Here is a 27,484-nt window from a genome sequence, read left to right as displayed (position 1 = left end):
TCCAAAGAAGATCTTTTACTGAGGCCTATTTAAAACATTTCAGTCCTTAATTCAAATAAACTTCAACTCAGCTGAACAGGTGATGGCCGATCCAGGTAAAGGCTTCACGGTGACAAAAATACACCCCACCTACAAAGACATCAGAGTAGGTTCCTGACTAAGAACAGTGTGAAAGTACTCAGGGTCTCTGTCCCATCTTCTTCAGAGTTCGATTGAGCTAGAAGAAAGAGAAAAGCAAAGTTAGCTATGGAGATTTCACCAGCCCTGTTCCTGCAGGCACACGACCACCAGGCCCAACCCCTGGGCCGCCCTTCTGAAGTCAGGGAGGGCGTCTCTGATGCGGGCGTAGGTGTCCGCTGTGTGTGTACACAGCCTCAGTTAGGGGCTCCAATCCTGACACCTGTGGCCGTGTGCAATTAATTCATGCAGACTGGGGGCTCCTGGGTGGCTCAGCCGGTTCAGCGTCCGGCTCGCTTTCAGCTCAGGTCATATCTCATGTTTCGTGAGTTCGAGTCCCACGTCAGGCTCTAAGCTGACAGCACGGAGCCTGCTTGGGTTTCTCTCTCCCTCTCTCTCTGCCCCTCCCCTGCTTCTGCTATCTCTCAAAATAAGTAAATAAACTTAAAAAAAATTTCATGCAGACTGTTCTTCTACCTGTCCTTCACACAGAATGTGCGTGCGCGCGCACACACGCGCACGCACACACACACACCCCCTACATGGCTTGGCCCATTTTCTAGGCCTCAGAGAGGCTAAGCCTGCCAGGGCCTCCTGCAGGAGGAGCCAGGTGCCACGGACCGGAGCGTTTAACAGTGACCTCTGCTGGAGGACTCAGAACACCAGGACGAAGTGGCTCCAGCTATGGCCACAAAGAGACCCCCACGCCATTGCACCCTGCACCCTCCTAGTGTTTGGCCTGACCCACAAGACCTCTCCCAGGGCAAGATGTGGAATGCGCCCAGTCTGTCAAACACAGCTTCCTGTTCCCTGCCTGCAGAAACTGGCCAGACCTGTCTAAGAGAGTGACTGCCACACGGGGAGGGACGGGTAAGAGCAGGCAGTGAATCCGCCCATATTAGGAAATACCAGGGAGGCAGAGAGAGGAGAGCCGGCCACCCGCAGAGAGGGATCTTGGAAAGAGATGCTCTGGAGAAGGCTGACGCAGCAACTGCTACAGGCCCAGCCCCACTCCCCAAACCCCAAGCAGCCAGCCAGTCTAGCTCAGAAACTTCAAGGGCCAACTTGGGGCTTTGTTGAAATGAAAAATGTAAAAACTTCCTAGCTCCCCAACCAAGTTCCTAACCTCGGTCCCCAGCCCACACACCACACTCTCTCAGATTTCTCACCTCCTCAAACTTGTGAATCTGCCGGATGAAGAAATCCCCATAGCGCCTGGCAACCTTGGTGTCTGCGATGTGGATCATGTCCTGTGGAAAAAGGAGAATCAGAGGGGCAGTGAGGTAGAGCCACTAACGGACTTGCAAGTAACCATGCTGCTAAATAACCCCCTACAGTGCTTTTCAAAAGCAAATAGGTGTGTGTTGTTTTGGGGGGGGGGGCGCGGGAGCCTATAGGGGAGCGTAACCAGTTGATGGCAGCTTTCTTTCTTTCTAAACGGTTGATTTTTATTTTCTTCCTGTTAATTCATTTTTATTTTCTCCGTTTTAATTTTTTTTATTTCAGAGAGAGAGTGTGAGAGAGGGCCTGCGCGCCCATGAGCTGGGGGTGGGGTGGGGAGGGGAGAGGGAAAGGAGAGCAAGAGCCAGAGAGAGGGAGACCGACAGGGACAGAATTCTAGGCGGGCTCCATACTCAGCACGCAGGGCTCAATCCCACAACGCTAGGATCATGACTGAGCCAAAATCAAGAGTTGGACACGCAAATGACTGAGCCACCCAGGCACCCCATTTATTTTTACTTTCAAGGTTTTTTTAATTTTATTTTTATTTATTGTTTTTATTTTTTTAATGAATAGGACTCTTTCGGCAATAAAAACACTTAAGACAGTATCTTATTCTTTTTTTTTTTTTTTTGTAAGATTTGTTATTTTAGTAATCTCTATACCCAACAAGGGCTTGAACCTACAAGCCTGATATGAAGAGTCCCATGCTCCACTGGCTGACCCAGCCAGGCATCCTCAACATTTTATTCTCAACACTGTTTGGGAGTGTAATGTTTCAAATTAGTCCAGATTTTAAATTGTGTGTTTTAGCTCAAATGTGGTTGAACACCAATTTACTTGTAAATTCCTACATAATCTAGGTTAAAACCCAAGAAACTTCTGAATCTCTTTGAGAGGACTTTTTCAAGTCAAGGATGAAAAAAGAAAAGCCAGAAAAACAGAAATCAGGGGTGCCTCACTGGTTCAGTCAGTGGAACATGCAACTCTTGATCGTGGGTTAGGAGTTCGGGCCCCAGGCCGGGTGCAGAGATTACTCAAAAATAAAATCTTTACTGAGAACAAAACAAAACAGAAAGCAGCATTTTGCCAAAGATGAACCTGAACCAGTAAGAGGAACAATAATAAAAGAAAAATATCCCCGAAAAAATTTTCACATACGGACTTATTAATCAGTCTTAACTTATAATATGAATATAACAAATCATGACGAAATTTTATTTGTAATAACTAAATGGCTAATTCTTGGGAGAAGTGTTTACTTATATCTGTATATGTATATATATACATTACCATATATATATGTACATACATATATTTCTTTACACACACACACACACACACATTTATATAAAGAAAAGAAATCTCCATGCCCTACATGGAACTTGAACTCACAACCCTGAGCCCAAGAGCTGTATATTCTACTGACTGAGCCAGCCAGACGCCCCGGGAGAAGTATTTTATTAAAGACCATCCAGATAACTGGGACTAGTTCAGCTGGGTCACAAAGAGAAGACAGAGGGATGGACCAGGTTACTGACATTGCCAAAGAATGTGTGTATGTCAGGTACTGGGAATAAACTCAAAAAGGACTTTAGGTAGTTGATGTAATGCTGCAAGGGACAGTTTTGACTTTTAAAAGCACGAATAAAACACTGGAAAACTTCCACTTCCGATGTTTCTACTTTTGGTTCGCGTCAGAGATAGCTAAGTTCTGCCAAACATTAAGTCTTGCAAAAGTCATAAACTCCGAACGACACGGTTTGTTTAGCAAGATGAGCTTTCAAAACAAACTACCCAAACTGACCCAGCAATTCCACAAGTAGGTATACACCCAAGAGATTATGTGCACACAAAAACTCACAGCAGTGCTATATCCACAATATCCAAAAGGTGAAAACGATTCAATGTCCATCAACTGATGAGTGGATGAATAAAGCGGTATATCCATACGGTAGAGTATTTTTCGGCCTTGAAAAGGAATAAAGTACTAATACATGCTACAACCTGGATGCAATTTGAAAGCACATCCAATGAAACAAGGCAAACACAAAAGGCCACATATTTTATGATTCCATGTATAGGAAATGTCAAAAAATAGACAAATCCAGGGGCACCTGGGGGGCTCGGTTGGTTGGGCACCCGTGATTCTCTCTCCCTCTCTTTGACCCTCCCTTGTTCGCATGCGTGCTCTCTCACGCTCAAATAAACTTTAAAAAAAAAGAGTGAGGGAGAGATAAATCCACAGAGACAGAAAGCAGACTACTGGTTTCCCAGGGACTAGGGTACAAGGGGAACTGGGAATGACCACTAATGAGTAGAAGCTTCTTTCGGGGATGTGGGAAATGCTGCAGAATTAGACAGTGGAAATGGTTGGGTGACACTATGAATACACTAATAACCATGGAATTATACCCTTTTTTAAAAAAAAGTTTATTTGAGAGAGAGAGAGCGAGCGTGCGCGCAAGCTCGTACACATGAGCAAATGGAAGGACAGAGACAGAGGGAGAGAGAATCCCAGGCAGACTCCATGCTGTCAGTGCAGAGCCAGACACGGGACTCGAGCTCAAAGTTGCAAACTGTGAGATCGTGGCCTGAACCAAAATCAAGAGCCACGCAGGCACCCCTGGGATTATACCCTTTAAAACAGTGAAGTTTGGGGCGCCTGGGTGGCTCAGTCAGTTAAGCGTCCGACTTCGGCTCAGGTCATGATCTCTCGGTTTGTGAGTTCGAGCCCCGTGTCAGGCTCTGTGCTGACAGCTCAGAGCCTGGAGCCTGCTTCGGATTCTGTGTCTCCCTGTCTCTCTGCCCCTCCCCTGCTCATGCTCTCTTTCTGTCTCAAAAATAAATAAAACACTTAAAAAAAAAAAAAAAAACAGTGAAGTTTGTTATACAAATTATACCTTAAAAAAACTCCCCAAAAAACAGTATGTTTAGACCAGCACACTTTCTTAAAACAACCAAAATACAGAATGATTTTTAAAAACCTCCTCATAACGTCAGGGCGCCTGGGTGGCTCAGTCGGTTAAGCGTCTGACTTCGGCTCAGGTCATGATGTCACGGTTCGTGAGTTCCAGCGCCATGTCGGGCTCTGTGCTGACAGCTCAGAACCTGGGGCCTGCTTCTGATTCTGTGTCTCCCTCTCTCTCTGCCCCAACCCGCTTGTGTGCTCTCAAAAATGAGTAAATGTTAAACAAAAAAATTTTTTTAAACCTCCTCATAACATCAAAGAGCTGACAAGAGAATACAGAGCTACTTAAGAGAAAATAAATCATCCTGAGTAAAACACAGAAGCCCCCTCTGCACTGAAGACATTTGCTAATCAATCCTAGAAGACCTGCACAGAGGGGACAAACCAAGGCTGGGGCGTCTTACAGAAACCCCTCCCTGCACTGCTGGGACCCTGAAGGGCTACACCCTGAAGCTGAAGGCGGACACGGACACAACTGCCTGCTCCAGACATCAAGCAAAGCTCACCAAATTGGCCAAGGAGCATAACAGAAAGAGACCCATCCCCAACATACTATAAACACGAGGTGATTCTTCTGACAATCTGCAGCTGCAGCCTGGGCCTGCTACCTGGTCCCACCCAGAAAACCTGAGGCTTTGGTCTATGGTGGTCCCGGACCAGTAATCTCCCCAGGCACCTTGAAGAGGCAAAAGCAAATCCCCTCTAGGAGAATGAACGGTCGTCCTAGGTTTAAAAAACAAAAAAGGCATCTAAGGAAACACCGAACCGTGGAAAAAAAAAAAAATCAGAGAAAGCAAAAGCAGAGCTGAAGACACGAACAGGGACGGAACAATATATCCAAAGGAAATTAAGCAGAACAGAGGGGAAAAAAAGATGGAAGATGTGACACAGCACCCACCCTCTTCCCTCTCCAGCCTTCCCTCGGCCACGGCCTCCTCTCACGGGCCGCTCCAGCCACACCGAAGCTGTCCCCTCGCTCCTGCCCAGGGCCTCTGCTCCCTCTACGTGGACGGCTGTTCCCCCCGGATGTGCGTTTGGCTAATGTCTTTACCTCCCTCAAGTCTTAGCTTCGATTTCCCTTCCTCAGCACAGGCTGTCCCGAGCACCTTATTCAGTCCTGCGACCCCTGCCTCCCACCACCACTACCGGTAACTGGGTAGCACCTGATGATTCTAACCTACCGCAAAACAAAGGAAAAATTTCACCTCTCCGTGTTTGTGGGCCCTGCTCCTGGGCTCTCAGAGAAGCTATACTTTAACCCTTACCTAAGGTCAAAATGACCTGGCAAAACCTCAAAGCACGGGTTCTATTTCTGCCCCAAGCAAACTCTGTACATCTACTTCATTTAAAAAAAGAGAGAGAGAGAGAGAGAGAGAGAAGCATTCCAAACATAAAGATAAGAAATAGAAAAAAAATAGTTAAAAAAAAAAAAAAAAAGAATGTGGGCTGAAGAAACAGAAAAACAACTCCCGGATTCCCGTAAGATTAAAGTCATACAGCCCTGCACGTACCATAAAGCCTGTAACTCTCTGGAAGGTCATTCACTGCGACTTACAACTCAACAAAACAAAACCATATAGAACTCTCACACCAAACGTTCGTTCCCTGGAGCATTCTCTACGTTGTGGAGACCGTGCCTCTCAGGCAGCTGTCTTAACGCGGACTCGAACAGAACTTTTTTTCTTAAAAAATTAAGCGGGTCTGCTCATTTCGCATCGACACCTACTACCTGATTCGCGGCATCGGAACGCTCCGTGTCTATTTTCTTACGTTAGTACATCAGCACTAGGGCAGAAAGCTTTGTGGATTTTGTTCACCGCTAAGTCCCAAATGCTCAGCGCGGCGGGCGCCCGGTCGGTGTTCATCGCGGGGTGCGTGAACACAGGGCCCCAGAGGCCCAGGCCGGGGGGCGGCCGTACCTTATCGATGTAGAAGTCCACCTCAGAGGCCGACTGAAACTCGCCGTCCAGGGCAGAGATGCCGCTGGTCCACACCAGGTTCTTCATCTTGTGTTTGAAGACGAGGAGCTGGATGCGGAACTCCTGTTCCGTGAGGTCCAGGAAGCCAGCCAGCTTGGCCACAGGCATGGTGGTGTAGAGCTTGAGGAAGCTGCGGATGGTTGAGAGCTGGGCCTGCTGCTGCACTTCATCGGCGAAGACCTTCAGCTGCTGCAGGAAGGGCTCCTTGTGGTAGTTAGGGTGCACGTTGTCGTAGTTGGGCACCACGGGCGACAGGAATTTGGGGCACGAGTAGCTGAAGAGCTCCTCATAGACCTGCGGGTCACCTTTCTGCATGCGCAGCATCTTGTCCCCGTATTTCTCCCGCAGCTGGAGGTGAATGCTCTCGTCAATTCGCATGGGGTACATGGTGAGCGCGATGGCCAGCAGCGCGTGCATCTGCTCGTTCTGCTTGTTAATCTGGGGGTGGGAGAGAAATCGCCGCAGGGTCAAATGCCACGGACTTTCGCAAGTCCCTGCCGCCGTCGCCCCGACACCCTCCCGGGGCCGTTCGCTCTCCCACAGTCTCTCCCAGTGCGCCCTCTAGCTCTAGTGAACCTCCCCAGCCCACTTCCAGGTCCTCCTGGGCTGGCTCCTGCATGCTCTACCGGGGCCTCCTTCTCCCTGGACCACCCCACACTCCACCAGATCGATGCTCCCACACCACTTACGACCGAGTCACCCAGAAACTCGGATGGCGCCGTAATGCCTGTGACGATCAAACAGCTTAGCTGGGTGGTGAAGGCCACTCCAGAACCTGACACCCCCAATCTGACTACTCTCCTGCCCCCCCCCTCCCGCCCCGACGAGAGAGTCCATCGTGGTGCTACGTCACCATACTTCTAAGTCCCAACACCTTTTCTCTGCCTAGAAACCTCAATGCTGTGCACGTCTTGGACCCACCCTCCTCCACGGCAAACTGCGTGAGGGCGGTACCCACATCTAACTCATTTTTAAACACCGACAGCCCAGTGAACGCTCAGCAAACGGTTTTTGAATACATCTAGGCACTGTCGCGGGACAAAAGTAAAATGGAAGATATTGTCCCTATTGCTAAGGAGTTAATGATCTGGGATAAGAGACACAAAGAAAAGAAACTTAGAGCATGCCAGCTTGAAAAGGCATACAAAGAGCAACATTTTGGATGGCGTTTCCCCAAAACTGCTGGCCTAGGTGCCAAGGGGTCAGGCCGGTCGGAGGCTTCCTCACCATCTCATACTTGTACGTGGTCCTCTGGAACATGCTCTTGGTCCTCTGGATGTAGAGGAGGATGTTGGCAAAGACCCGGATGGCATCCTGGTAGCGACGCATCATCAAATAGGCAAAACCGACGTAGTAGTAAGTGGTCACCTGGCACTCGGGCACACGAGAGTACATGCTCTGCGGAAGAAGGGAGAAGCACCCATGAGTCCCAGAACCGATCCACCCCAGAGAGAGTCTGGAGGTTGGCAGGGCCCAGTGTCAGCTGAGGCAGAAGCCCTGGACCACCCAGGGGAAGCCCTGGCTCGAGTCAGAGGTTCTGAGTACAGACCATACCATTCCCCGATTAAGTTCTAGGACCTGAGAACCTCATTTTGTTAGATATTTTAAGGGGGGGGGGGCCCTGAATCAGGTAACCTTAAAATTTCTTTCAGATCCAAATCCCTCTATACCTCAGTCACATATTCCTCCTTGTCTACTCCTTGCTTTTCCAGATAAACTTGATAAAGGAACAGATAAAGACTGGAAGATACACACATGTCAAAAAGGCACCAATTTTTCTGTGGCTAAGAAAAACCACCACAGCTAATAACCATTATCTAACCATTTTAGAACTAAATCTTCTGTTAATTCCTTAACAAGTGAAACCTGAATGGTAAAAATCTACCATTGTCATTCTGTTTTGAAAACAGAATCAGAGACTGCTGAATAGTTCAAGTGTTACTAACACGGAGAAAGCACCTCGCCCAGGCTCAGATTTTCATTACAGTGGTTCCCCCAGTTCTCAATTTTCAACTGGCCTGGGGATGAATCCTTTCTTCTCCCTGAAATGTATCCTAATAGATCAGAGTGTCTCTTGAAGCAGACCCTCTGGCTCGGGAAGGGGGTGGGGGGAGGGGTGGGGAGGGGAGGGAGGTGCAGGTAATCACCTTCTTATTCAGTTCGATATTTTCCAGCACCTTGATGGCCTGGTAGTAATCCCCTAACAGGGAGTGCAGGCGCAGGAGCCCCACCAGGCTGAAATACCCAAGCATCTTGTAAAGGGAGTGCCGTCCATACTCCCCGGCCACGCTCTCGGGGTCACCTGAGAGAAACAGATACCGTGAACACTTCCGCAGGGGCAGGTGAAAGAAGGTAAGCCTGAGCCCTGAACGTCCCTCGGTGACCTCTTCACCTACCGGCGGCCTCTAAAGCTTCCCGCAACAGAGATTCACCGCCCTCAAAGAACTACCAAGAAGCAGCACACTTGACCTGATGCTAACCTTTTCTTTTTTAAAGTAATCCCTATGCCCAACGTGGGCTCGAACTCATGACTTTGAGATCAAGAATCACATGCTCCACCGAATGAGCCAGCTAGGCCTCCCTGGCCTTAAACTAATCTTAAATTTACCAACAAGAGTTGCCTGAGTGGGGTGACAGTTTTTTGGTGTTTTTTTTTTTTTTTTTTTTTTGTCCCAAGACACCTGAGAATACCGAGATGGCCCCTTTTCTCAGGAGCAGTTTACTCACCAAGGCCACTGCTTTCAGGAAGTTCTTGAGGTCAAAGCTATTTTCCTAATAACACTAAGATGCGATTTGTCTTTCTCACTGAACTGACACTGCCCCGAACACCCGAGAACAACATGGGTAAAACTACCAACAACTCAGCATAAATCAGGCAGTGGCACTGCAATTACTGTATTCTTTCCCACCACATGCAGGAAAAGAACCAGCCACTTTTTTCACAAAATACTGTTTTTACTTGAAAGAATGGCCCATAAATTCAGATTGGGGTGTTTAGCAGACACGTTCCAAAACTGAACGAAGTGAACCTGTTACATTTCAACAACAAAATGGACAGTGCTCCCTTCACTGCCAATGAAAATGTGAGCTTTTAAGCAAAAACTGTAGTCTTAAAGAACTTGTATCTGCCACTATGAGTTCAACGCCTTCCATATAAAGACTTGTCTGATAGGACTGTGACAAAAGTAACAGATGTGGTCTTTAAAAACTGTCTAATAAAAGGGCGCCTGGATGGCTCAGTCCGTTAAGCATCTGACTTCAGCTCAGATCATGATCTCATGGTTTGTGAGTTCGAGTCCCGCGCTGGGCTCTGTGCTGACAGCTCAGAGCCTGGAGCCCGCTTCGGATTCTGTGTCTCCCTCTCTCTGCCCCTCCCCAGCTTGCACTCTGTCTCCTTCTTTCTCAAAAATAAACATTTAAAAATATTTTTTTTAATTATATAATAAAATCTGTCAACAGAAAATCTTTATAACTCCACGAACCAGTATTCTACAAAACCATGCAGCAGTAAAAAGAAAAAAAAAAAAAGAAAAAAAAAGATCCATTCAAGCTGCAGGATAAACCTATGAACTTTAACATAAGAAAGTAAAAGTTCACCGCTAACGTTTTCAGAATCCTCATCCAATGAACGGGTATGAACCCCTCGCTGTCAAGTTTTGATGTAGCAGCAAAGAACGCAAAGACTGAAAAGGCTGCTGAGATACTTCTCCCTTTCCCGACTCCATGTCTGGATGAGGCCCGGTCTCCCTCATCTACTGCAACTAAAACAGACTGTAACTGCAACAGACAGAAGGCAGAAGCACACGGAGCTCTCTTCCACGAAACCCGGTGCCAAAGTGATTTGAGAAAATGATACTCTTCTCACAGGGGCAAAATTTATACAGCTCAACTTGCTGATTCTCAATCTTTAGAGACTGCAAAGCGGTCCCGACACCAAAAACTTGGGAGAATCGCTGATCCAAACAAAGGCCCCGGAGACAGTACAAATGCCTGCGAATGCTGGTCTCACGAGTGCCGGTTCAGTCTGTCGGCGACAGGCTGCCAAGCCGCACAGCCCCCGACATCAGCACTTGGCTACTGCCCACGTCCAACACCAAACGGGAGCAGCCGGTTCCCTAAGCCGCAGCGACCCCTCTGCGGCCTCTCTTCCACGGGAACAGATGGCAAGCAGCACTCACCTCCGCTCGTGTACACCTCCAGCTGCCGGTTAATGTTCGACTTGTCTACTAGGGAGTGAAGGACATTGAGGACGCTGTGCACGTTCCAGATTTTGGGATTGGAACGAAGGAAGTCAATCTCCTCCTCTGACTTCTTGGCGGTCTTACAGCGGTACTGACTGAACGACTGAAACTGTCGGGAAGAAGGGAGAGAGACCGAGTGGTGCCCGGTGCAGAACACGAGGCCGTGGGGGTGCTGTGGACTGGGAGGGGAGGGCCGGGGCTACTGCCGCTCATGCCGAACTGTTCTGCGCGCTACCTGTTTTTGCAAAGCCATCTTGGTTTAAAATGAACTTTGTTCATTACTGAGCACGTTAGTTCTTCCTCGGCTAGCTAGATCTCTAAGAGGAAAGTTAGTTTGTAAAACAAAAAAACACATTCAGTTTGGTATTTGACTCCAGACTTCAGTGTAAAGTCTACAAGCTTTGCAATGCAGTCAACCTGGCTATCAGAAGCAGGTGGCTTGGAACAGATCTACTCTTAGACGGCTGTGCCATGCCCGAGTCAGGATTATGAATGCGGTGGAGACAGGGCAGGTGTCTGTACGTGTGTCTTCCCTACTGGAGTTCACCATCAATTCACCTAGGACAGGAACCCACTCTGAGTCGCCTCTGTACCAACCACAGACCCTAACCACCCAGCGTAAGGCACATATAGAGCCCATACCACAGGTATTTTTTGAGGCAGTGGTTCCATCTGGGACCAGCAATGGGCTGGGGCTCCATCAGTCACCCAGAAAACAGCACAAGAGACCTACGCAGTCAATTAGTTTGTAAAAGCTCCTTGGTTGATTCTGGTGCACACCAAGTTTGGAAACCAGTGACCTAGAATCTAGGTCCTAGATGACCCAAGAATGTTCAACTCCAAAATATCATCTTCCTCTAAGAATGTAGGAAAATTTTTCCAGATTTACAATTAACAGAAGAGTATCCAGAATACTGAACAGATTCTATGTCAGTAAGAACAAGACAATCCAATGGAACAATGGACAAAGGACACTGATGATCACTTCAAAGAAAAATAAGATTGGTCAATTAACAGGGAAACCGCTTGATCTCTTCAGATACCAGAGAAATGCAAATTAAAATGAGATCACCATTTCTTTCCCATCAAACAGACAAAAATTAGACCAGTAACATCCACAGCATAGAAATTCTCAAATACTGCTGACAGCAGTGTAATTCGACACAGCCCTCGGGGAGGGCAAGATGTTACTATTTCTTAAAATCCCAAGGGACTGCATGTTCTAGATCTCTACAGTGGCGGTGTACACATTTGTCAAATCTCATCAACAGTGCACTTAAAATTCGTATTTTACTGTGTGCAAATTTTGACTCTATAAAGCTGATTTAAAAAAACGTAAAAAGCAAATATCCTTCAACCAACAATTCTACCTCTAGTGATCTCTAGAGATGAACCTATGTGTAACATAAATGTGGATATTTACTAACTCACTGTTTGTAGCAGTAGAAACTGAAAACCTAAATGTTCATCACCAAAAAGGTAGTTTACACAGATCTTGTAGTAAGCAGAAAAAAACAAAGCTGTCTCTATGTAGACATGTTAAGTGTTCCATATCAAAACAAATTACATAAATATATTACTGAACCATTTCTAAATGGAGTTATTTTTGTATGTATGTAACCCTGAGAAACATTAACATGGTGTCTATCTTTCCAGACAATAACTGATGCCTCCACAAAGGCGAGGAAGACACTTTTATCTGCAATCTGAAATAGACGAAGGTTTTAAACAGTAACAATATATAGATGTATTACTTGTACTGATAAAAGTAAATGAAAGCAGAGTGGCGGGAAAGAGCCACTTACCCGTGTGACATCTACCTGGCCAGGCAGAATCCCACCTGGCCCTCACTGGCCAGGCTCTGTTACCGGTGAGAGCACTTTAAGCCCCTTAAGAGAGCACCAGCTAAGCGCAAGGGATTATGATAATCTTAAGAAGGATGAAGAACCTTAGCACAGATGATCCTCCTTGACCTGCTGTGAGTCAACAGGACCACCAACCTTCTAAAATATGCCAAAGAAGGGGCTGACACAAGCCAAGACGCCAGAAAGGGCAAACCAGGCCAGTGTGGTTTGTGGCCCTCACTGCACAAAAGGCACCAAAGCCTCATCTTAAGCAGAAAGCCTCTCCCAAAGGGCCCTGGGAGGGCTTTCTCAGCCCACCAATCACAACTTGCCAACACTTTCTAAGACTCTGGTCTGTGCAGCTCAAATAACAGCTTTATTAGGAATCTGATTTCTCCGGAAATTCCCAGTGAGAGTTATCCAGTCCTCATAAAACTCACAGGAAACAAGTATCTCCAAATTCAATTACTCTGTGTTTTTTAAGTCTATATTCTCTTTTTAAAGAATAAAACTGACCTAAAAGAAGGTGGAAAAGAATAATGATAGTATTGACCATCACAACAACCAGGCAACATCTACTGAGTAATTCTTCTGTGACAGGCACTGCACTAAGCACTTTAGATGTCATTTCCAGTAATCACCCCCCAAATCCCGCTTTTACAGAAACCAAGGCAATGTGGTTAAGTAATTTGCCCAGGGTCCCAGGTTAGTGAACAGCAAGACTTGAAAAGTGTACCCCTGGGCTACACAGCTGCTGTACTTGACATCTGACCCAGCTCTTGGTGGAGCCTCCATAGGAGCACTCCAAGACAGGCAATGTTTCCGCCTTGATGCTAATGTTCTACTTTATTCTTATCTAGCATATAACCACTATCACAGTCAAGGGATACAACATTTCTGTTTCCTAGGAGACGAAAGTCAAACTTGGGAGAGCTTAAACAACATGTCCACGTTACAGACTACCAGGTGGGAGCCCCCAAACCAGCACCCACTCACTTCTACCTGACTCCAAAGCCTAGGAAGCCTTTATTCTCCCTATCAGACCAACTCTCAAGGTCAGGTAAGAGCTTGGTGCAACTCAGCTCGACTACCAAATTGATACCCAGAGCTCTTATGCGTCACTGACTCTTCAGAAAACCATGACACTGAGGACCGCCACCAGGGGATATCCCCAACCACGATGGGGACATTTTTATCCCAAGCATCTTTTTAACAATGCAAACAATGGTAACTGTTGCTCCTCTGTTGGACTAGTTATTTCAAATGAGATCACGGCTGGCCAGATACCTGATAGATGAACTCATCAATGATATCCCAGAGCCACTGGTTGGGTAGTTCAAGGGGAGCAGGACCATCGGCATCTGCGTGGGAGATCACAGCAAAGTCAGATGCAAACTATGCCCACTTGGTAAGGCTATATATAGAATACATTTTCTAATTTTTCTCTTAAAAAGACCATGAATAACAGGACATCCCCCCTTCCACTTGCATATTAAAATTCTGCTAACAAAAAGCTAGAGGCCAGCACTGGGCCTCATCACAGCCTCACACCCTTAACCAAACTCAAACTCACTAAGAATGTAGTTGAAGAGATTGCAGTAGTTGTAGTAGGATTCAAATCTCTGCTCCAAGGAGGGTCCTCCCTGTAAAAAGAAAGGAGACATCAGCACAGATGTTTAATTTAAATGTGTTTTACTCGGGGCCCCTGGGTGGCTCAGTTGCTTTAGCATCAGACTCTTGATTTCAGCTCAGGTCATGATCTCACGGGGAGTTTGAGCCCTACACTGGGCTCAGTGTTGACAGTATGGAACCTACTTGGGATTCCCTCCCTCCCTCCCTCCCTCCCTTTCTCTGTGCCCCTCTGCCTCCCTGACATGAGTGCTTTCTCTCAAAATAAATATTAAGAAATAAAATATATGTTAAAAAAAAAAAAAGAAAAGAAAAGAAATAAAATCTATGTATTTTACTCATGGTCTACCATGACGGCTAAAGACCCATGAGAACTGACGGTGACTCTCTCCTTCTGAGGATGCAAAGAGCACTCAAGTCAGAGGGAAGACCGTAAGAGCTAGAGCAGTTCAAAGGGGCATTGAATATCAGACCGTAATGTTCAGGTTTTACGGCAACAACCCCAACTGACCATTAAAGAACAAGCATGCAGATCCAGTGAAGCAGAAAGACAGGAGTACTGGGGCGCCTGGGTGGCTCAGTTGGTTAAACGTCCCAACTTTGGCTCAGGTCATGATCTCACAGTTCATGAGTTTGAGCCCAGCGTCAGGCTCTGTGCTGGTAGCTCAGAGCCTAGATAAAGCCTGCTACAGATTCTGTGTCTCCCTCTCAAAAACAAACATTAAAAAAAAAGAAGGAAAGAAAGACAGAAGTACTAACAAAAGCAAAAAGGTAAGATCACAGCGCTCAAAGAATGGTGAGAGCAGATAACGCTACACTAGGCTACACGAGACTAGAAGAGGCCAGGAGTGTAGAGGTCTTTCAGGTCAACAGAAATCTAGGCCAGAGGGGTCAGTAAATCCACTATCCCCTGTTTTGGTCAATAAAAAGTTCAAATGGAACACAGCCCTGCACTCACTGTCTACGGCTGTTACAAAGGCAGTGCTGAACACATTCAACAGAGACCATGATGGCCTCAAAGCCAAAAAAAAACCTATCTGGCCCTTCATAGTGAAGGCTGCTGACCCCCATTCTAGACTTCATGTTGCTGGGAACGGAGAACCACTGAAGGCTTCTGAGCTGGGGAATAACACGATGCTATCTGTAATGGGGGAGAAAGAACACAGCCCTGGAGTTTTAGCCCCACTGCTTACTGAGCTTCTGACAAGGTACTCAACGTCTATGTAGAATGAGACTATGTCGTAAAAGTGCCCAATATAGTTAAGTGTTCTTTCAATGAAACGCCCCCACAAGATTTAACGTTGGCCGTATATATGAATGTACCCCATGTGGTACCTAATGAAGAGGTTACAAGATCAATAAGCTTCTGCTGAATCTTTATTACAGACCAAAGGTAAGATTGGGCATGGTAGAACCACTTGCACTATGGGTTCTGATGCCACGGTCTTCCCAAGAAAGCCGTGTTATATAGGCTAGCTAGACTCAGCATGGCTCACATAGTACCTGAGCCAAAGCATCAAGTGTAGGAGGGAATCTTCACTTTCTCTCACATAAAGTAGTGAGAGCTCTCACTGGGACGCCAGAAAAGCACAGCCCCTGCAGTACTCGGACAACGGGAACGCCTCCAGCCGGCACTCACGGTGGCTCCCACGGCAAAGCAAGAGCTCGCTAGTCAGGTCAAGCTGACCCCTCAGGGGGACGAGACCCGAGTTAACTGTGAGCAGGCAGAAATACTCCAAGGAGAGATCATGGTGCCAGTTTCCTTCATTTACACATGCACACGCATGCTCCAACAATTAGCCTGTCACCATCAGTGACGAGGCACGGGATTACAGCCGTGAACAAGATCAAGTCCGTGCCCTGGCGGAGTTTTACCCTCTAGCGGGGGTAGCAAACAAAAACCTAGTAAACAAATCATACGATGTCAGCTAGTGATGCACATACGCTCTGAAGCGTGGCCAGGAGGATGGCCCGAGGATGGCCAGGAGCCCAGGAAAGGAGGGGAAGCCAGATCAAGCAGAACTATGACTAAGACTTGGGATTTTATTCTAAGTATAAGAGCAAGTCACGGTAGGATTGGGAGGCAGGGTGTGACTTGGTGAGACTATGTTTCAAAAGGATCACGCTGGTTACCAGGCTGAGGATAAACTCTAGTAGAAGAGTGGAAATGGACACCAGGTAAGCAGCTACACAGTCCAGGCAAGAGACGATAATGCGTTGAACTAGGATAGCAGCAGTGGTGGCGGTGATAAGTGGGTGGTTTCAAGAAGTATGTTGAAGATAGAGCTGAACAGGATTTGCTGCAAGGCTAGAAGTCAAGTGAGACAAAAGTCAAGAAAGAGGCCAAGGTTTTCAGTCCAAGTCACCTGGATGCACGGTGGTATTATTTGCGAGTTGGCTGACATGGGAAGAACAGGTTTACAGGGAAAAGAAAACTTCAGTTTGGGGTATGTTACACTTGAGATGAGATGACCAGAAAGACAACCAACTGGAGACGTGGAATAGGTAGCTGGATATGCAAGTATGGATTTAGAGACACTGGGGCTAATAATAGAGATTTTCAGTCGTCATGTGTATAAATAGTACAGATCGTATTTTAAGAGACTTTTGTCATTCTAAAATTCAGAAATCAGAGAAGAATCAAACAGGTGCCCAAAGTAGGGGGAGTGTGGCGGAAAGAACACTGGTACTCCAATAAGACAGGCCCGAGTTCAAGGAGTCTGGCCACTTACTAGTTGTATGAATTTGAGAAAAACCACCTCAATTTGCCTGCTCTGCAGGATTACGGTGAGGATTAGAATATAGATGCATGTCAAGTGCCAAGCATTATGCTTGACACACGGTGACAATTTCATGTATGTTTCAGAGTCGAAGACGCCACGGCAATGCACTGGAGTTAAAAAAGCAAGGACATCACAGGCAGAGACAAAAGAAGGTGCTCAGGGGGCCCCAGGGTGGCTCAGTCGGTTAAGCATCCAACTTCAGCTCAGGTCATGATCTCACAGCTCATGAGTATGAGCCCTGTGTCAGGCTCTGTGCTGACAGCTCAGAGCCTGGAACCTGCTTCAGCTTCTGTGCCTCCCTCTCTCTCTGCCCCTCCCCTGCTTGTGTGCTCTCGCTCTCTCTCTCTCTCTCTCAAAAATAAACAAACATAAAAAAAAAATTAAGGCAGCACTCAGGAACACACTATTAGGATGGCATCCTACAACCCAATCAATGTGATGAGTGCAAGTCAGAAACTGTGGGGACGGAGACATTAAAACGGACAGCAAAGCTATCACCTATTACAGTTTGTCTGGAATAGATACCCAGCTTGCTAGATTCAATCATTCCCTCTGTTGTTATTATTACTATTTTTTTAGCGTTTATTTTTTTTGAGAGACAGAGAGAGACAGAGCGTGAACAAGGGGAAGGGCAAAGGGAGAGGGAGACAGAATCCGAAGCAGGCTCCAGACTGTGACGCAGGGCTCGAACCCACGTACTGTGAGATCAGGACCTGAGCCGAAGTCAGACGTTTAACTTACTCAACCACCTAGGCGCCCCCCCCCCCCCGCCCCCATTATGTCTTAAAAGAATACTGAGAACACATGCCAACCACTCTTGGACACCGAACCAGTATAAACCAGTGGTTGTGTTCCAAACACAAAAACGACACACAGTTTAAAACAACGCCAACAACACTTAGATACTCACACTGACTTTGGCATATATGTGCCTGTAGTATAATTCTTTGTACAAAATCAGGAAGACAGCATCTGAAAGAGATGGCAAAGGGGTGCTTTAGTAATCCACAAACAACCAGGGTTTTCAGGCAGTTCTAGCCCCTTTGAAGGGAGTAAAGGAATAAACATGATTTAAAAGACTAAACGACATCTACATTTTAAATTTTAACACTTATACCCCAAGAATACCTGCAACAAGAAAATTCACCTTGTTTTATCTTTCAACCTCATCTTCATCTCATTCAGACTCATTTCCCGTCATTTAAGATATTTTGCCATCCAGTTGTTTAATAAACCAACACATAAATAAATAGTAACAGCTCCCAAGAAAGCAATGTCACGTTATCAAAATCGGAAATATATGGGTATCTTTTATTTAAAAATCCTATTTAATTTTTTTATATTTTTTTTTTGAAAGAAAGAGAACACATGGAGAGGGGGGAGGAGAAGGAGACAAAGAAAAAGGGGGGCAGGGGGGAATCCCAAGCAGGCTCCACGCCCAGTGCAGAGCCTGACTCAGGGCTCAATCCCATGACCGAGAGATTGTGACCTGAGCCAAAATCAAGAGTTGGATGCTTAACTGACTGAGCCACAAATCCTATTTTAAAGAACTTATCCTATTAATACGATACAACCACTAGAAAGGAAGGAAGGAAGGAAGGAAGGAAGGAAGGAAGGAAGGAAGGAAGAGTTCTTTGGATACTGACACTGAGCAGAAAAGAGCTAACAAAGCAGGCGTGAGACTTCTACCCTTTGGCTAGTGAAGCTGGTCCTTGGCTGGCATCTGGGAACCTGGATCTCAGGAAGGTCCTCACCACCCTGATAAGAGTGGTTGGTCTGCTATGCCTAAACTGTGCAACAGTGGTTCATGCTGAACTCCCGCTTTCCTTCTGGGGGTCTGGAATTTTGGTACGTGCTAGGCAGAGGATGTGCCCACATAACCAACACCCAATAAAATCCTTGGACACCAAGTCTGTAAGTAGCCTCTCTGACAGACAACTTTTCACACGTCACAATTCCCTGCTTGCTCGAGGAACAGCACATCCCATGGGACTCCACGGGAAGGGACTGCTGGCAACAAGCACCTGGTTTCCGTTAGATTCTTGTCCATGTCTTCTTTCCCCTTGCTGATTTTGCTCTGTATCCATTTGCTGTAAACCTTCACAGCTGTGGATACAACTATACCAACCACCAAACCTGGGGGTGGTCTTATAAATCCTGGAGATACAGGGGCGCCTGGGTAGCTCAGTCGGTTAAACGTCCGACTTCGGCTCAGGTCATGATCTCGTGGTCCGTGAGTTCGAGCCCCGTGTCGGGTTCTGTACTGACGGCTCGGAGCCTGGAACCTGCTTCGGATTCTGTGTCTCCCTCTCTCTCTGCCCCTCTCAAAAATAAACATTAAAAAAAAAAAAATTAAAGGAAAAAAAAAAAAAAGAAATCCTGGAGATACAGAATACACTCCAAAAATATAATTAACTTTAAAAAGGAAAAAAGGGGCCCCTGGGTGGCTCAGGCAGTTAAGCATCCAACTTCAGCTCAGGTCACGGATCTCGTGGTTCATGAGTTCAAGCCCTGCACTGGGCTCTCTGCTATCAGCACAGAGCCTGCTTCTGATCCTCTGTCTACACCTCTCTCTGCCCCTCACCCACTCACACACACATTCTCTCTCAAAAATAAACAAACATTTAAAAAAAAAAAAAAGGGGGGAGGGGCACCTGGGCGGTTTAGTGGGTTAAGCATCTGACTCTTGGTTTCGGCTCAGGTCATGATCTCACGGTTTGGGAGTTCGAGCCCCGTGTCGGGCTCCAAATTGAGAGTGCAGAGCCTGCTTGGGATTCTCTCTTTCCTTCCCTCTGCACTTCCCCCACTCGTTCTCATTCTCTCTCTCAAAAAAAAAAAAAAAAAAACAAAACAAAAAAAAAAAAAAAACTAAAAAGATGATTTAAAAAAATTTTTTTCAGGGCGCCTGGGTGGCTCAGTCCGTTAAGCAGCCAACTTCGGCTCAGGTCATCTCACAATCCATGAGTTCGAGCCCCGCGTCGGGCTCTGTGCTGACAGCTTGGAGCCTGGAGCCTGTTTCAGAATCTGTGTCTCCCTCTCTCTGACCCTCCCCCATTCATGCTCTGTCTCTCTCTGTCTCAAAAATAAATAAACGTTAAAAAAAAAAAAAAATTAAAAAAAAAATTTTTTTTTTCCAAGGGAAAGAAATGGCATTTAGTCTATGTAAAAAAGAAACCAAAGAGGTATTCCTATTTGCTTCTGTATGCACAGACCATCATGGGAAGGATAAGAAAAGAAAGTGGTAGCACTAGACGGCTCTAGAGAAACTGAAGACTTGAGGATGGAAGGGGAGGGGGGTGATTTTCACACCAAATCTCTTTTTTCACTATTAGGTCCTGTGATTACTTTCCTATAAAACTATACACAGCTGACCGTTGAACAATGTAGGGGTTAGGGGCAAGAACCGCCCCCTGCACAGTCAAAAGCCCACACAAATAACTTCTGACTCCTCAGATATTTGACTGTTGAACTTTAATAACCTACTGCTGACTGGGAGCCTTACCAATAACACAAACTGTCAATTAACACATATTTTGTATGCTATGTGTATTAGATCCTGTATTCTTATAATAAAGTAAGCTGTAGAGGAGAAAACATTAAGAAAATTGTAAGAGAAAATACATTTACAGTACTGTATGGGAGCGAAAATAATCCATGTATAAGCAGACTCACCTAGTACAAACCCATGTTGTTCAAGGGTCAACTGTATTACAGGACTTTGTAGTTAAGACACACAATGTTACGTTCTTATAGGCAACATATTAAAGAAAGAGGTCTGAGCACCACAGAAAATAAACTCTCCGAGAGCGACTTCTAAACTGAGCTGAGTAAATGAAAAGACACTACATGTCCATAAATTAGAAGACTTAAATATAAAAGCAACATACCCCTAATTCTATTTTCAGAGTCAACACCATCCTTAGCAAAATCCCAGCTGGCTTTTTGCCAAAACTGACCGGCTGATCCTAAAACTCATATGGAAACCCAAGGGACTCAGAAGAACCAAAACAATCTTGAAAAAGAACATAGTTGAAGGACTTACACTTCTGGTTTCAAAACTTACCACAAAGCTACAATAATCAAGACAGCGTGGCCCAAGCATAAGGAAAGACATATAGATCAATGGAGTTAAAATGAGAGTCTAGGGGCGCCGGGGTGGCTCAGCCGGTTAAGTGTCCAACTCCTGATTTCGGCCCAGGTCATGATCTCATGGTTCATGAATTCGAGCCCTGCGTCAGGCTCTGCACTGACCGTGTGGAGCCTGCTTGGGATTCCCTCCCCCAACCCTCAAAATAAATAAACAAAAAAAAAGGCTGAGAAGGGCACCTGGGTGGCTCAGTGGGTTAAGCATCCAACTTCGGCTCAGTTCATGGGTTCTAGCCCCACATCAGGCTCTATGCTGACAGCTTAAGAGACTGGAGCCTGTTTCAGATTCATTCTCTCTCTCTCCCCCTCTCTCTCTGTCCCTTCCCTGCTCGTGCTCGCTCGCTCTCTCAAAAAATAAAACATTAAAAAAAACCAAAAAGCCTGAGAGTCCAGACATAAACCCTTACGTTTACATGATAACCAATTTCGACAAAGGTGCCAAGACAATTTAATGGAAAAACAGTCTTTTCGAAAACTAGTGCTAGGACAGCTAGTTATCGACATGTAAAAATGTGGAGATGGATCTTCCTACATCACACCATATATAAAAAAACCATCATAAAGTGAAAGGTGGAAGGAAGCTGCCAGAGAGCCCATTCCCAAGCGACTATAATGACCTCCAAAATTACAGAGGGAAATGGAAACAAGTCAGGACAAAGATCTCAGTTTCAGCTTCACCACACTTGAGAGGTCTCTGTCCCCTTTGTTTATTCGGCCTTCATTCAACAAGTTCTTTACTAAGGGTCTATTGTGTACGAAGTCCTGGGGAAACAAAACAGTGAGTGAAAGACACAGATCATTTGAGCCTCCTAGTGACCCCCGAGTCGCAGGATCCCACCCAGCGCGCAGACCACAAAGAGCTCATACCTACCGTTTCCAACCTGTGGAGCGATGGCTTCGGCCTCAGGCCAGGGTGTATTCTTGAAGAATCTTTCAGTCAACTTGGTCCAGCTGAAAACCAAGCACAAAAATTCTACAAGTCCAAAACAGGAAGGACCTGAGAAGAAGAAACCTTCACATTTTACAGATAAGGACCCAGGCTCACAAAGGGGAAGGCGTCACAGCAACGAAGCCAGGGCCAAAGCCCTCCAAGTCTACAACTTTCCTATACCCAACTCTGCACCTCAACTTTTCTCAATACGGTAAACACTCCTTTTTATCGCTTATGGGGCAGCTGGGTGGCTCAGTCAGTGGGGCTCCAACTTCGGATCAGGTCACGATCTCAGAGTACATGCGCTTGAATCCTGCACTGGGTTCTGCGCTGACAGCTCAGAGCCTGAAGCCTGCTTCAGATTCTGTGTCTCCCTCCCTCTCTGCCCCTTCCCCACTCACGCTCTGTCTCTCCTTCAGAAATAAACGCTAAAAAAAATTATCAGTCAGGCAACCACCGTGCTCTTCAAGATCATTTCCGGCCTCCGTGTCATGAACTCCAGTCATACTTAACAGCTCGCTGTTCCCTGATCTGATAACCTGTTTTAGATACTCCCACCCTTCTCCCTTAGCAATACTTTTCCTACTCTCCTGGAGCGCCGTGTCTCCTCCTCCTTTCCAAACTTGGAAGCAAATCTGTCTGTCCGTTGTGGTCTGATGCCGTCGCAGACCTGCAGCATCCCACCCAAACACCGCTGCCCACGATGCTTCCCAGCCCTACAAGAGGTTTCCATTCCATTTCCCTCCTGATCCCCTTAGGAGCTACTTCAGCTTTCCCCCCCTCTCCTCAACTCCCACCTCTCTCTCTCCTCCGGATCTTTCAGTTCAGCACAGAAATATGCTCAAGTTCCCGCTTCAAGACATGCGACAAAACACAAAGCGTCTCAACAACACTTCATGTCCTCTACACTTGCTACCTCTCCTTTGTCATCCTCCATTTCTCACCCTCTGCCATCTGGCTCCTGCCTCCACCACTCCACTGAAACGGACCTTGCTGGTGATCAAAGGACTTCTCAATTGCCAAAATCAACCGGCTCCTTCCTTGACTCAATCTCACCAGAACACTTAGCGTTTGTTGACCCTTCCCTTCTTCAAAGTCTCTTCTCTCTGGTTTCCTGGGCCACTTCTCTCTGCTGACTTACTACCTATTTTCCTGACACTACTCTCTACGTCTATACTATCTAGAGTTTCTTTCTGCCCTATTTACCATTTCCTCCCTTTGCCCACTCATCTGCAAAGGAACATAACTTTCCAAGGCGCCAGACATTCTCCTCACCACACATTCTCCTATGGAAATGTGTACCCCACGCGTGGCTCCAACTCTAACTGCCACATGTGATTACTGTGCTAAAGAAATGAATGTCACATTTTAATTTTATTTTTTTATTTTTTTTTAACGTTTATTTATTTTTGAGACAGAGAGAGACAGAGCATAAACGGGGGGAGGGTCAGAGAGACAGGGAGACACAGAATCTGAAACAGGCTCCAGGCACTGAACCATCAGCACAGAGCCTGACGCGGGGCTCGAACTCACGGATGGCGCGATCATGACCTGAGCTGAAGTCAGATGCTTAACCGACTGAGCCACCCAGGTGCCCCTCAAATTTTAATTCTAATTAAAAAAAACCAATACTTAACTCAGTTTCTGGAAAACTTTCAAGTATATTTAGAATTATTTAAGTATGTGAATCTGATGTTTCAACTGTAAATGTTATGAAATCTAAATAGAAGGAAACCTGGGTGGCTCAGTTAAAACATCCAACTTCAGCTCAGGTCATGATCTTGCGGTCTGTGAGTTTGAGCCCTGCGTCGGGCTCTGTGCTGACAGCTCAGAGCCTGGAGCCTGTTTCAGATTCTGTGTCTCCCTCTCCCTCTGCTCCTCCCCAACTCATACCTGGTCTCTCTCAAAAATAAACATTAAAAAAAGAGAATTTAAATAGAGATCAAGTATTTCCAACATACACAAATTGAGTTGTGCTATAAATACAAAATATAGGATTTAGAATGCATAATACTAAAAAAAGTAAAATAAGTCATTAACGGTTTAATTCTGATTATGAGTGGTAATATCTTAGATGTTGAAATAAATTACTAAAATTAATTTCCCGTCTTTTTACTTATTTTTTAAGTCATTTATTATTATTATTTTTATATATTTTTATTCATTTTGAGAGACGAGAGAGAGAGAGAGAGAGACAGAGAGACAGACAGACAGACAGACACAGATTCCGAAGCAGGCTCCAGGCTCTGAGCTGTCAGCACACAGCCCGACGCAGGGCTCGAACCCACAAACCATGAAATCACAACCTGAGCCGAAGTCAGACACTTAACTGACTGAGCCACCCAGGTGCCCCTAAAGTTTTATTTTTAAGTGATCTCTACACCCAACGTGGGGCTCAAGCTCACAACCCTGAGACCAAGAGTCATAAGCTCCACCAACTGAGCCAGCCAGATGCCCTTCTTTTTATATTTTTTAAACATAGCTGATGAAAAAAACTGTTACACATGTGGCTAGCATTATTATTTCTATGGGACAGCACCGAGCTACACACTTTTAACTAGGAAGATGTGAGGAGGAAGGAAAAAACAGTTCAGGGATTAATTCTGTTCACTGATCCAATAAGCCTCTGGCTATTAGTTTTGTCCACCCCTCCTCTCAGTAATGGTTTAAATTCTGCTTCCTCGGTGAAGTCATTCCTGACTATCCTGACCCTGACTGACCTGTCTCATCTCTAATGCCAATTACACAAGGGCAATCCCCTCAAAACCAGTCAAAGCGTGGCTCACCCTGTTATGCATTAAGTTGTGCAGTAATGTGGGGCATCTTGGGGGGCTCAGCTGGGTGAGTGTCCAATTCATGATTTCCGCTCAGGTCACGATCTCTCAATTCCTGAGACAGAGCCCCATGTCTTCACGCCGACAGCGCAGAGCCTGCCTGGGATTCTCTATCTCCCTCCCAAGCTTGCGTGTTGCACACGCGCACTCTCGCTCTCTCTCGGTAAATACACATTAGGAAAAAAGTCGTGCAGTAATTTAAAAATTAGGCTCTGCTGTCAGAATGTGCAGGTTCAAAACTCAAGTAGCCATGTGACTTACCCTTTCTGTGCTTTGTTTCCCTCATCCGTAAGATGAGGAAAACAATACTACCTACTTCATGGGGTTACTGTGAAGCGTAATGAGTAAAACACAGGAAAAGCATTCTGAATGTTGCCTGATTTACACTGGTCGGACATACTACTGTAACTGCTGCTATAATTACTGATCACGGTGTTATTATTTTAGACCCTGTATGAGTTTTTTTTTTTTTTAATTTTTTTTTTTTAATTTAATGTTTTTATTTATTTTTGAGACAGAGAGAGACAGAGCATGAACAGGGGAGGGTCAGAGAGAGGGAGACACAGAAACTGAAACAGGCTCCAGGCTCTGAGCTGTCATCACAGAGCCCGATGCGGGGCTCGAACCCACAAGCTGTGAGATCATGACCTGAGCCGAAGTCAGAGGCTTAACTGACTGAGCCACCCAGGCGCCCCAGACCCTGTATGAGTTTTGGCAATACAGTCCAACAAAGTAACATGTCTCCCCCAAGGAATCACGGAAACCCCTCGGGCTCTCTCTTTACAGGGAAGTGATTAGACAGCACCCTTTCAGGGGCTGCGTCACTAAACCAGTCCACCTAGAAAGAGGGTCATTTCAGCCAGCAGTCTGTACCTGTTCTCATAGATGTCTTGGATCTCATACACCTTCTGGTCGATGACGTCGCTGGACACACGACTGGCCTGCAGCTCATACACCTTCTGGTCAATCAAATCTGAGACGGTTTTGTGGAAATACTGGATGAAGTTTTTGATCACTTCAGGGATCACCTGATAGGTCTGCTGTTCATACTGACGTTCATAAGCCAGATCCTGCTTTGGATCTCCTAAAGGTTGGACAGAACAAATACTTTACCAAGTGCTTTCGAACCCACGTATATTACAAAACAAAAGGGCAAGACCATCCTCTAAATTAAACTAAAGTCTACAAATCAGGTATAATTCCCTTTTAAGCACTCAGAAACATAACTGTCCCCAACTCACTCTCAATCCCGGTACGCGGTTTCTTCAAAAAACGCACCACTACTTAAAAGTATATGTTTGTTCATAATCTCTTTCCTCCACTAGAACCTGAAGCCTAAGAGGGCAAGAACCTTGTACTCAGTGTACCTTCAGGTGTACCCATGTGGTTATATGTGTGTTAGAAGAGAGAAGACGACTGTGGGAAGGGAAAGTAAGTAGTAGGCGCTTAATATTTTTTGGATGAATGAATGACTGCCATTTTCTACCAATACAACAGTGCAAGTTACCAAACTTCTCTGCTCTGTTCTCTCATCTGGCAAATGGAGACAACTTTAATTTAGGTACTTTATAGAACTGTTTTAAGGACTAAATGAAACGCTTTGGACAAAGTACCTGCAACCATGCACGGCACTTACTAAGTCAAACCAACTCACTACATTTCAGGAAACCCCAAAACCTTCCAAAAATACTTCACTCGGGCTTGGTTTGAATTTCTTTAATTTTCCCCAAGATTTTCTTCTTCAGCGAATAGTCTGACAAGGAAACCACATCCAGGATAGTAAGCTTTCTCTCCTGAGACTCGGAGGTGGAACATGAAAAAGACCTGGTTTATTAGGCTCTATACCACCCTCCTTCTGAGAACTAATAACTGACTCCACACCAGGACCACGAAGAAAGAGCGTTTAACAGATGCCCGTCAAAGCTGTTCTGAGACCCTCAAAAAGGTGCCAAACCCTAGAAGCGCCTAGCTAGCCAGACAAGTCCATGGTCTCACCTGTGTGCATGTCATAGTCGCCTGGGTAAGCATAGGGATCATAAGCAGCCTATTAAGGAAAGAGACGGAAACGGTCACCAATTCGTGAACCCAAAACGTTCGTTCGACAATGTTTAGGATAAGCAGGGTACTAAGAATACGCAAGTGGGTAAAACACAGTCCCTGCCTTGGAGAAACTCACACGCTTGTGAGAGAAGGGAGAATAAACCAGACAGCAATACAACGTTACGGATGCAAATAAGGTAGAGCAAAGCCCAAGAGGCTGCGGGAACCAACGGAGTTTTACAAGGGGCAGCCCAAACCGTACGAGCTAAGTTACAGAAACACAGAATCCTTATGGGATTCCACAAGCAGCCTTCGTCTCCGGTCTCGCAAAAGGAGAGAACGAGGAGACCGGACATGCGAAGTGGGCGGGCCGAGACGGGGCTGGTGAGTAGCAGCCAGCCGTGGGAACAGCATGAGGGCCGCGCCCGCAGGGAGGCAGGCCGGAGGCGGTCGCGGCCCGCAAGGGCTCCCAGAGAGGCCCGGACGCCGTCTCGCCGCGGGGCCCAACATCCAAAAAACTCTGCCTCCTTCGCGGAGCTCAGTTCACGCGCAGGGCCAGCCTTACCTCGGACTCGTAATCATCAGCGGGATAAGACATGGCTGCGGCACTCGCGAACACAGCCAGAGAGAGCGAAAACTGCGGCCCGCGCCTGCGTCGTGAGGCCGGAAGTTCAGCCCCTACCGGGCC

General features: G+C 46.2%; 1 protein-coding gene across 2 annotated transcripts; it reads right to left on the bottom strand.

Annotated features, from left to right (window-relative positions):
* EIF3L (eukaryotic translation initiation factor 3 subunit L) lies at positions 1 to 27,469 on the bottom strand. 2 transcript variants are annotated; one of them, XM_049626323.1, is made up of 13 exons: positions 27,362 to 27,469; positions 26,752 to 26,800; positions 25,630 to 25,840; positions 21,863 to 21,942; positions 17,756 to 17,817; positions 14,007 to 14,076; positions 13,721 to 13,794; positions 10,527 to 10,698; positions 8,496 to 8,650; positions 7,576 to 7,746; positions 6,289 to 6,786; positions 1,347 to 1,427; positions 1 to 217 (listed from the first exon to the last, which is right to left on the bottom strand). In XM_049626323.1, exons 1-13 carry the CDS (start codon positions 27,392 to 27,394, stop codon positions 179 to 181), a joined length of 1,695 nt encoding a protein of 564 aa, XP_049482280.1. In that variant the 5' UTR covers positions 27,395 to 27,469; the 3' UTR covers positions 1 to 178. The 2 variants fall into 2 exon arrangements, with proteins under 2 accessions (XP_049482280.1, XP_049482281.1); XM_049626324.1 differs by lacking the exons at positions 21,863 to 21,942; positions 26,752 to 26,800; positions 27,362 to 27,469 and having other exon boundaries at positions 25,630 to 25,708.
* Positions 27,470 to 27,484: the final 15 nt, after the last annotated feature.

Source organism: Panthera uncia, chromosome B4 (assembly GCF_023721935.1).
Source record: "Panthera uncia isolate 11264 chromosome B4, Puncia_PCG_1.0, whole genome shotgun sequence".
In the NCBI taxonomy this organism is placed as follows: Eukaryota; Metazoa; Chordata; class Mammalia; order Carnivora; family Felidae; genus Panthera; species Panthera uncia.
Note: the sequence above shows the minus strand (reverse complement) of the source record. Positions and strands in the feature narration are given on the sequence as shown.

What these genes read in the sequence shown, in the direction of transcription:
- EIF3L (XM_049626323.1), bottom strand. Translation starts at nt 27,394, where the DNA reads ATGTCTTATCCCGCTGATGATTACGAGTCCGAG. An exon ending in CAAGACATCTATGAGAACAG is followed by an intron (nt 21,943 to 25,629) that starts GTACAGACTGCT and finishes CTTGGTTTTCAG; the next exon opens with CTGGACCAAGTTGACTGAAA. An exon ending in ATATCGAACTGAATAAGAAG is followed by an intron (nt 7,747 to 8,495) that starts GTGATTACCTGC and finishes CTTCTTCCGCAG; the next exon opens with AGCATGTACTCTCGTGTGCC.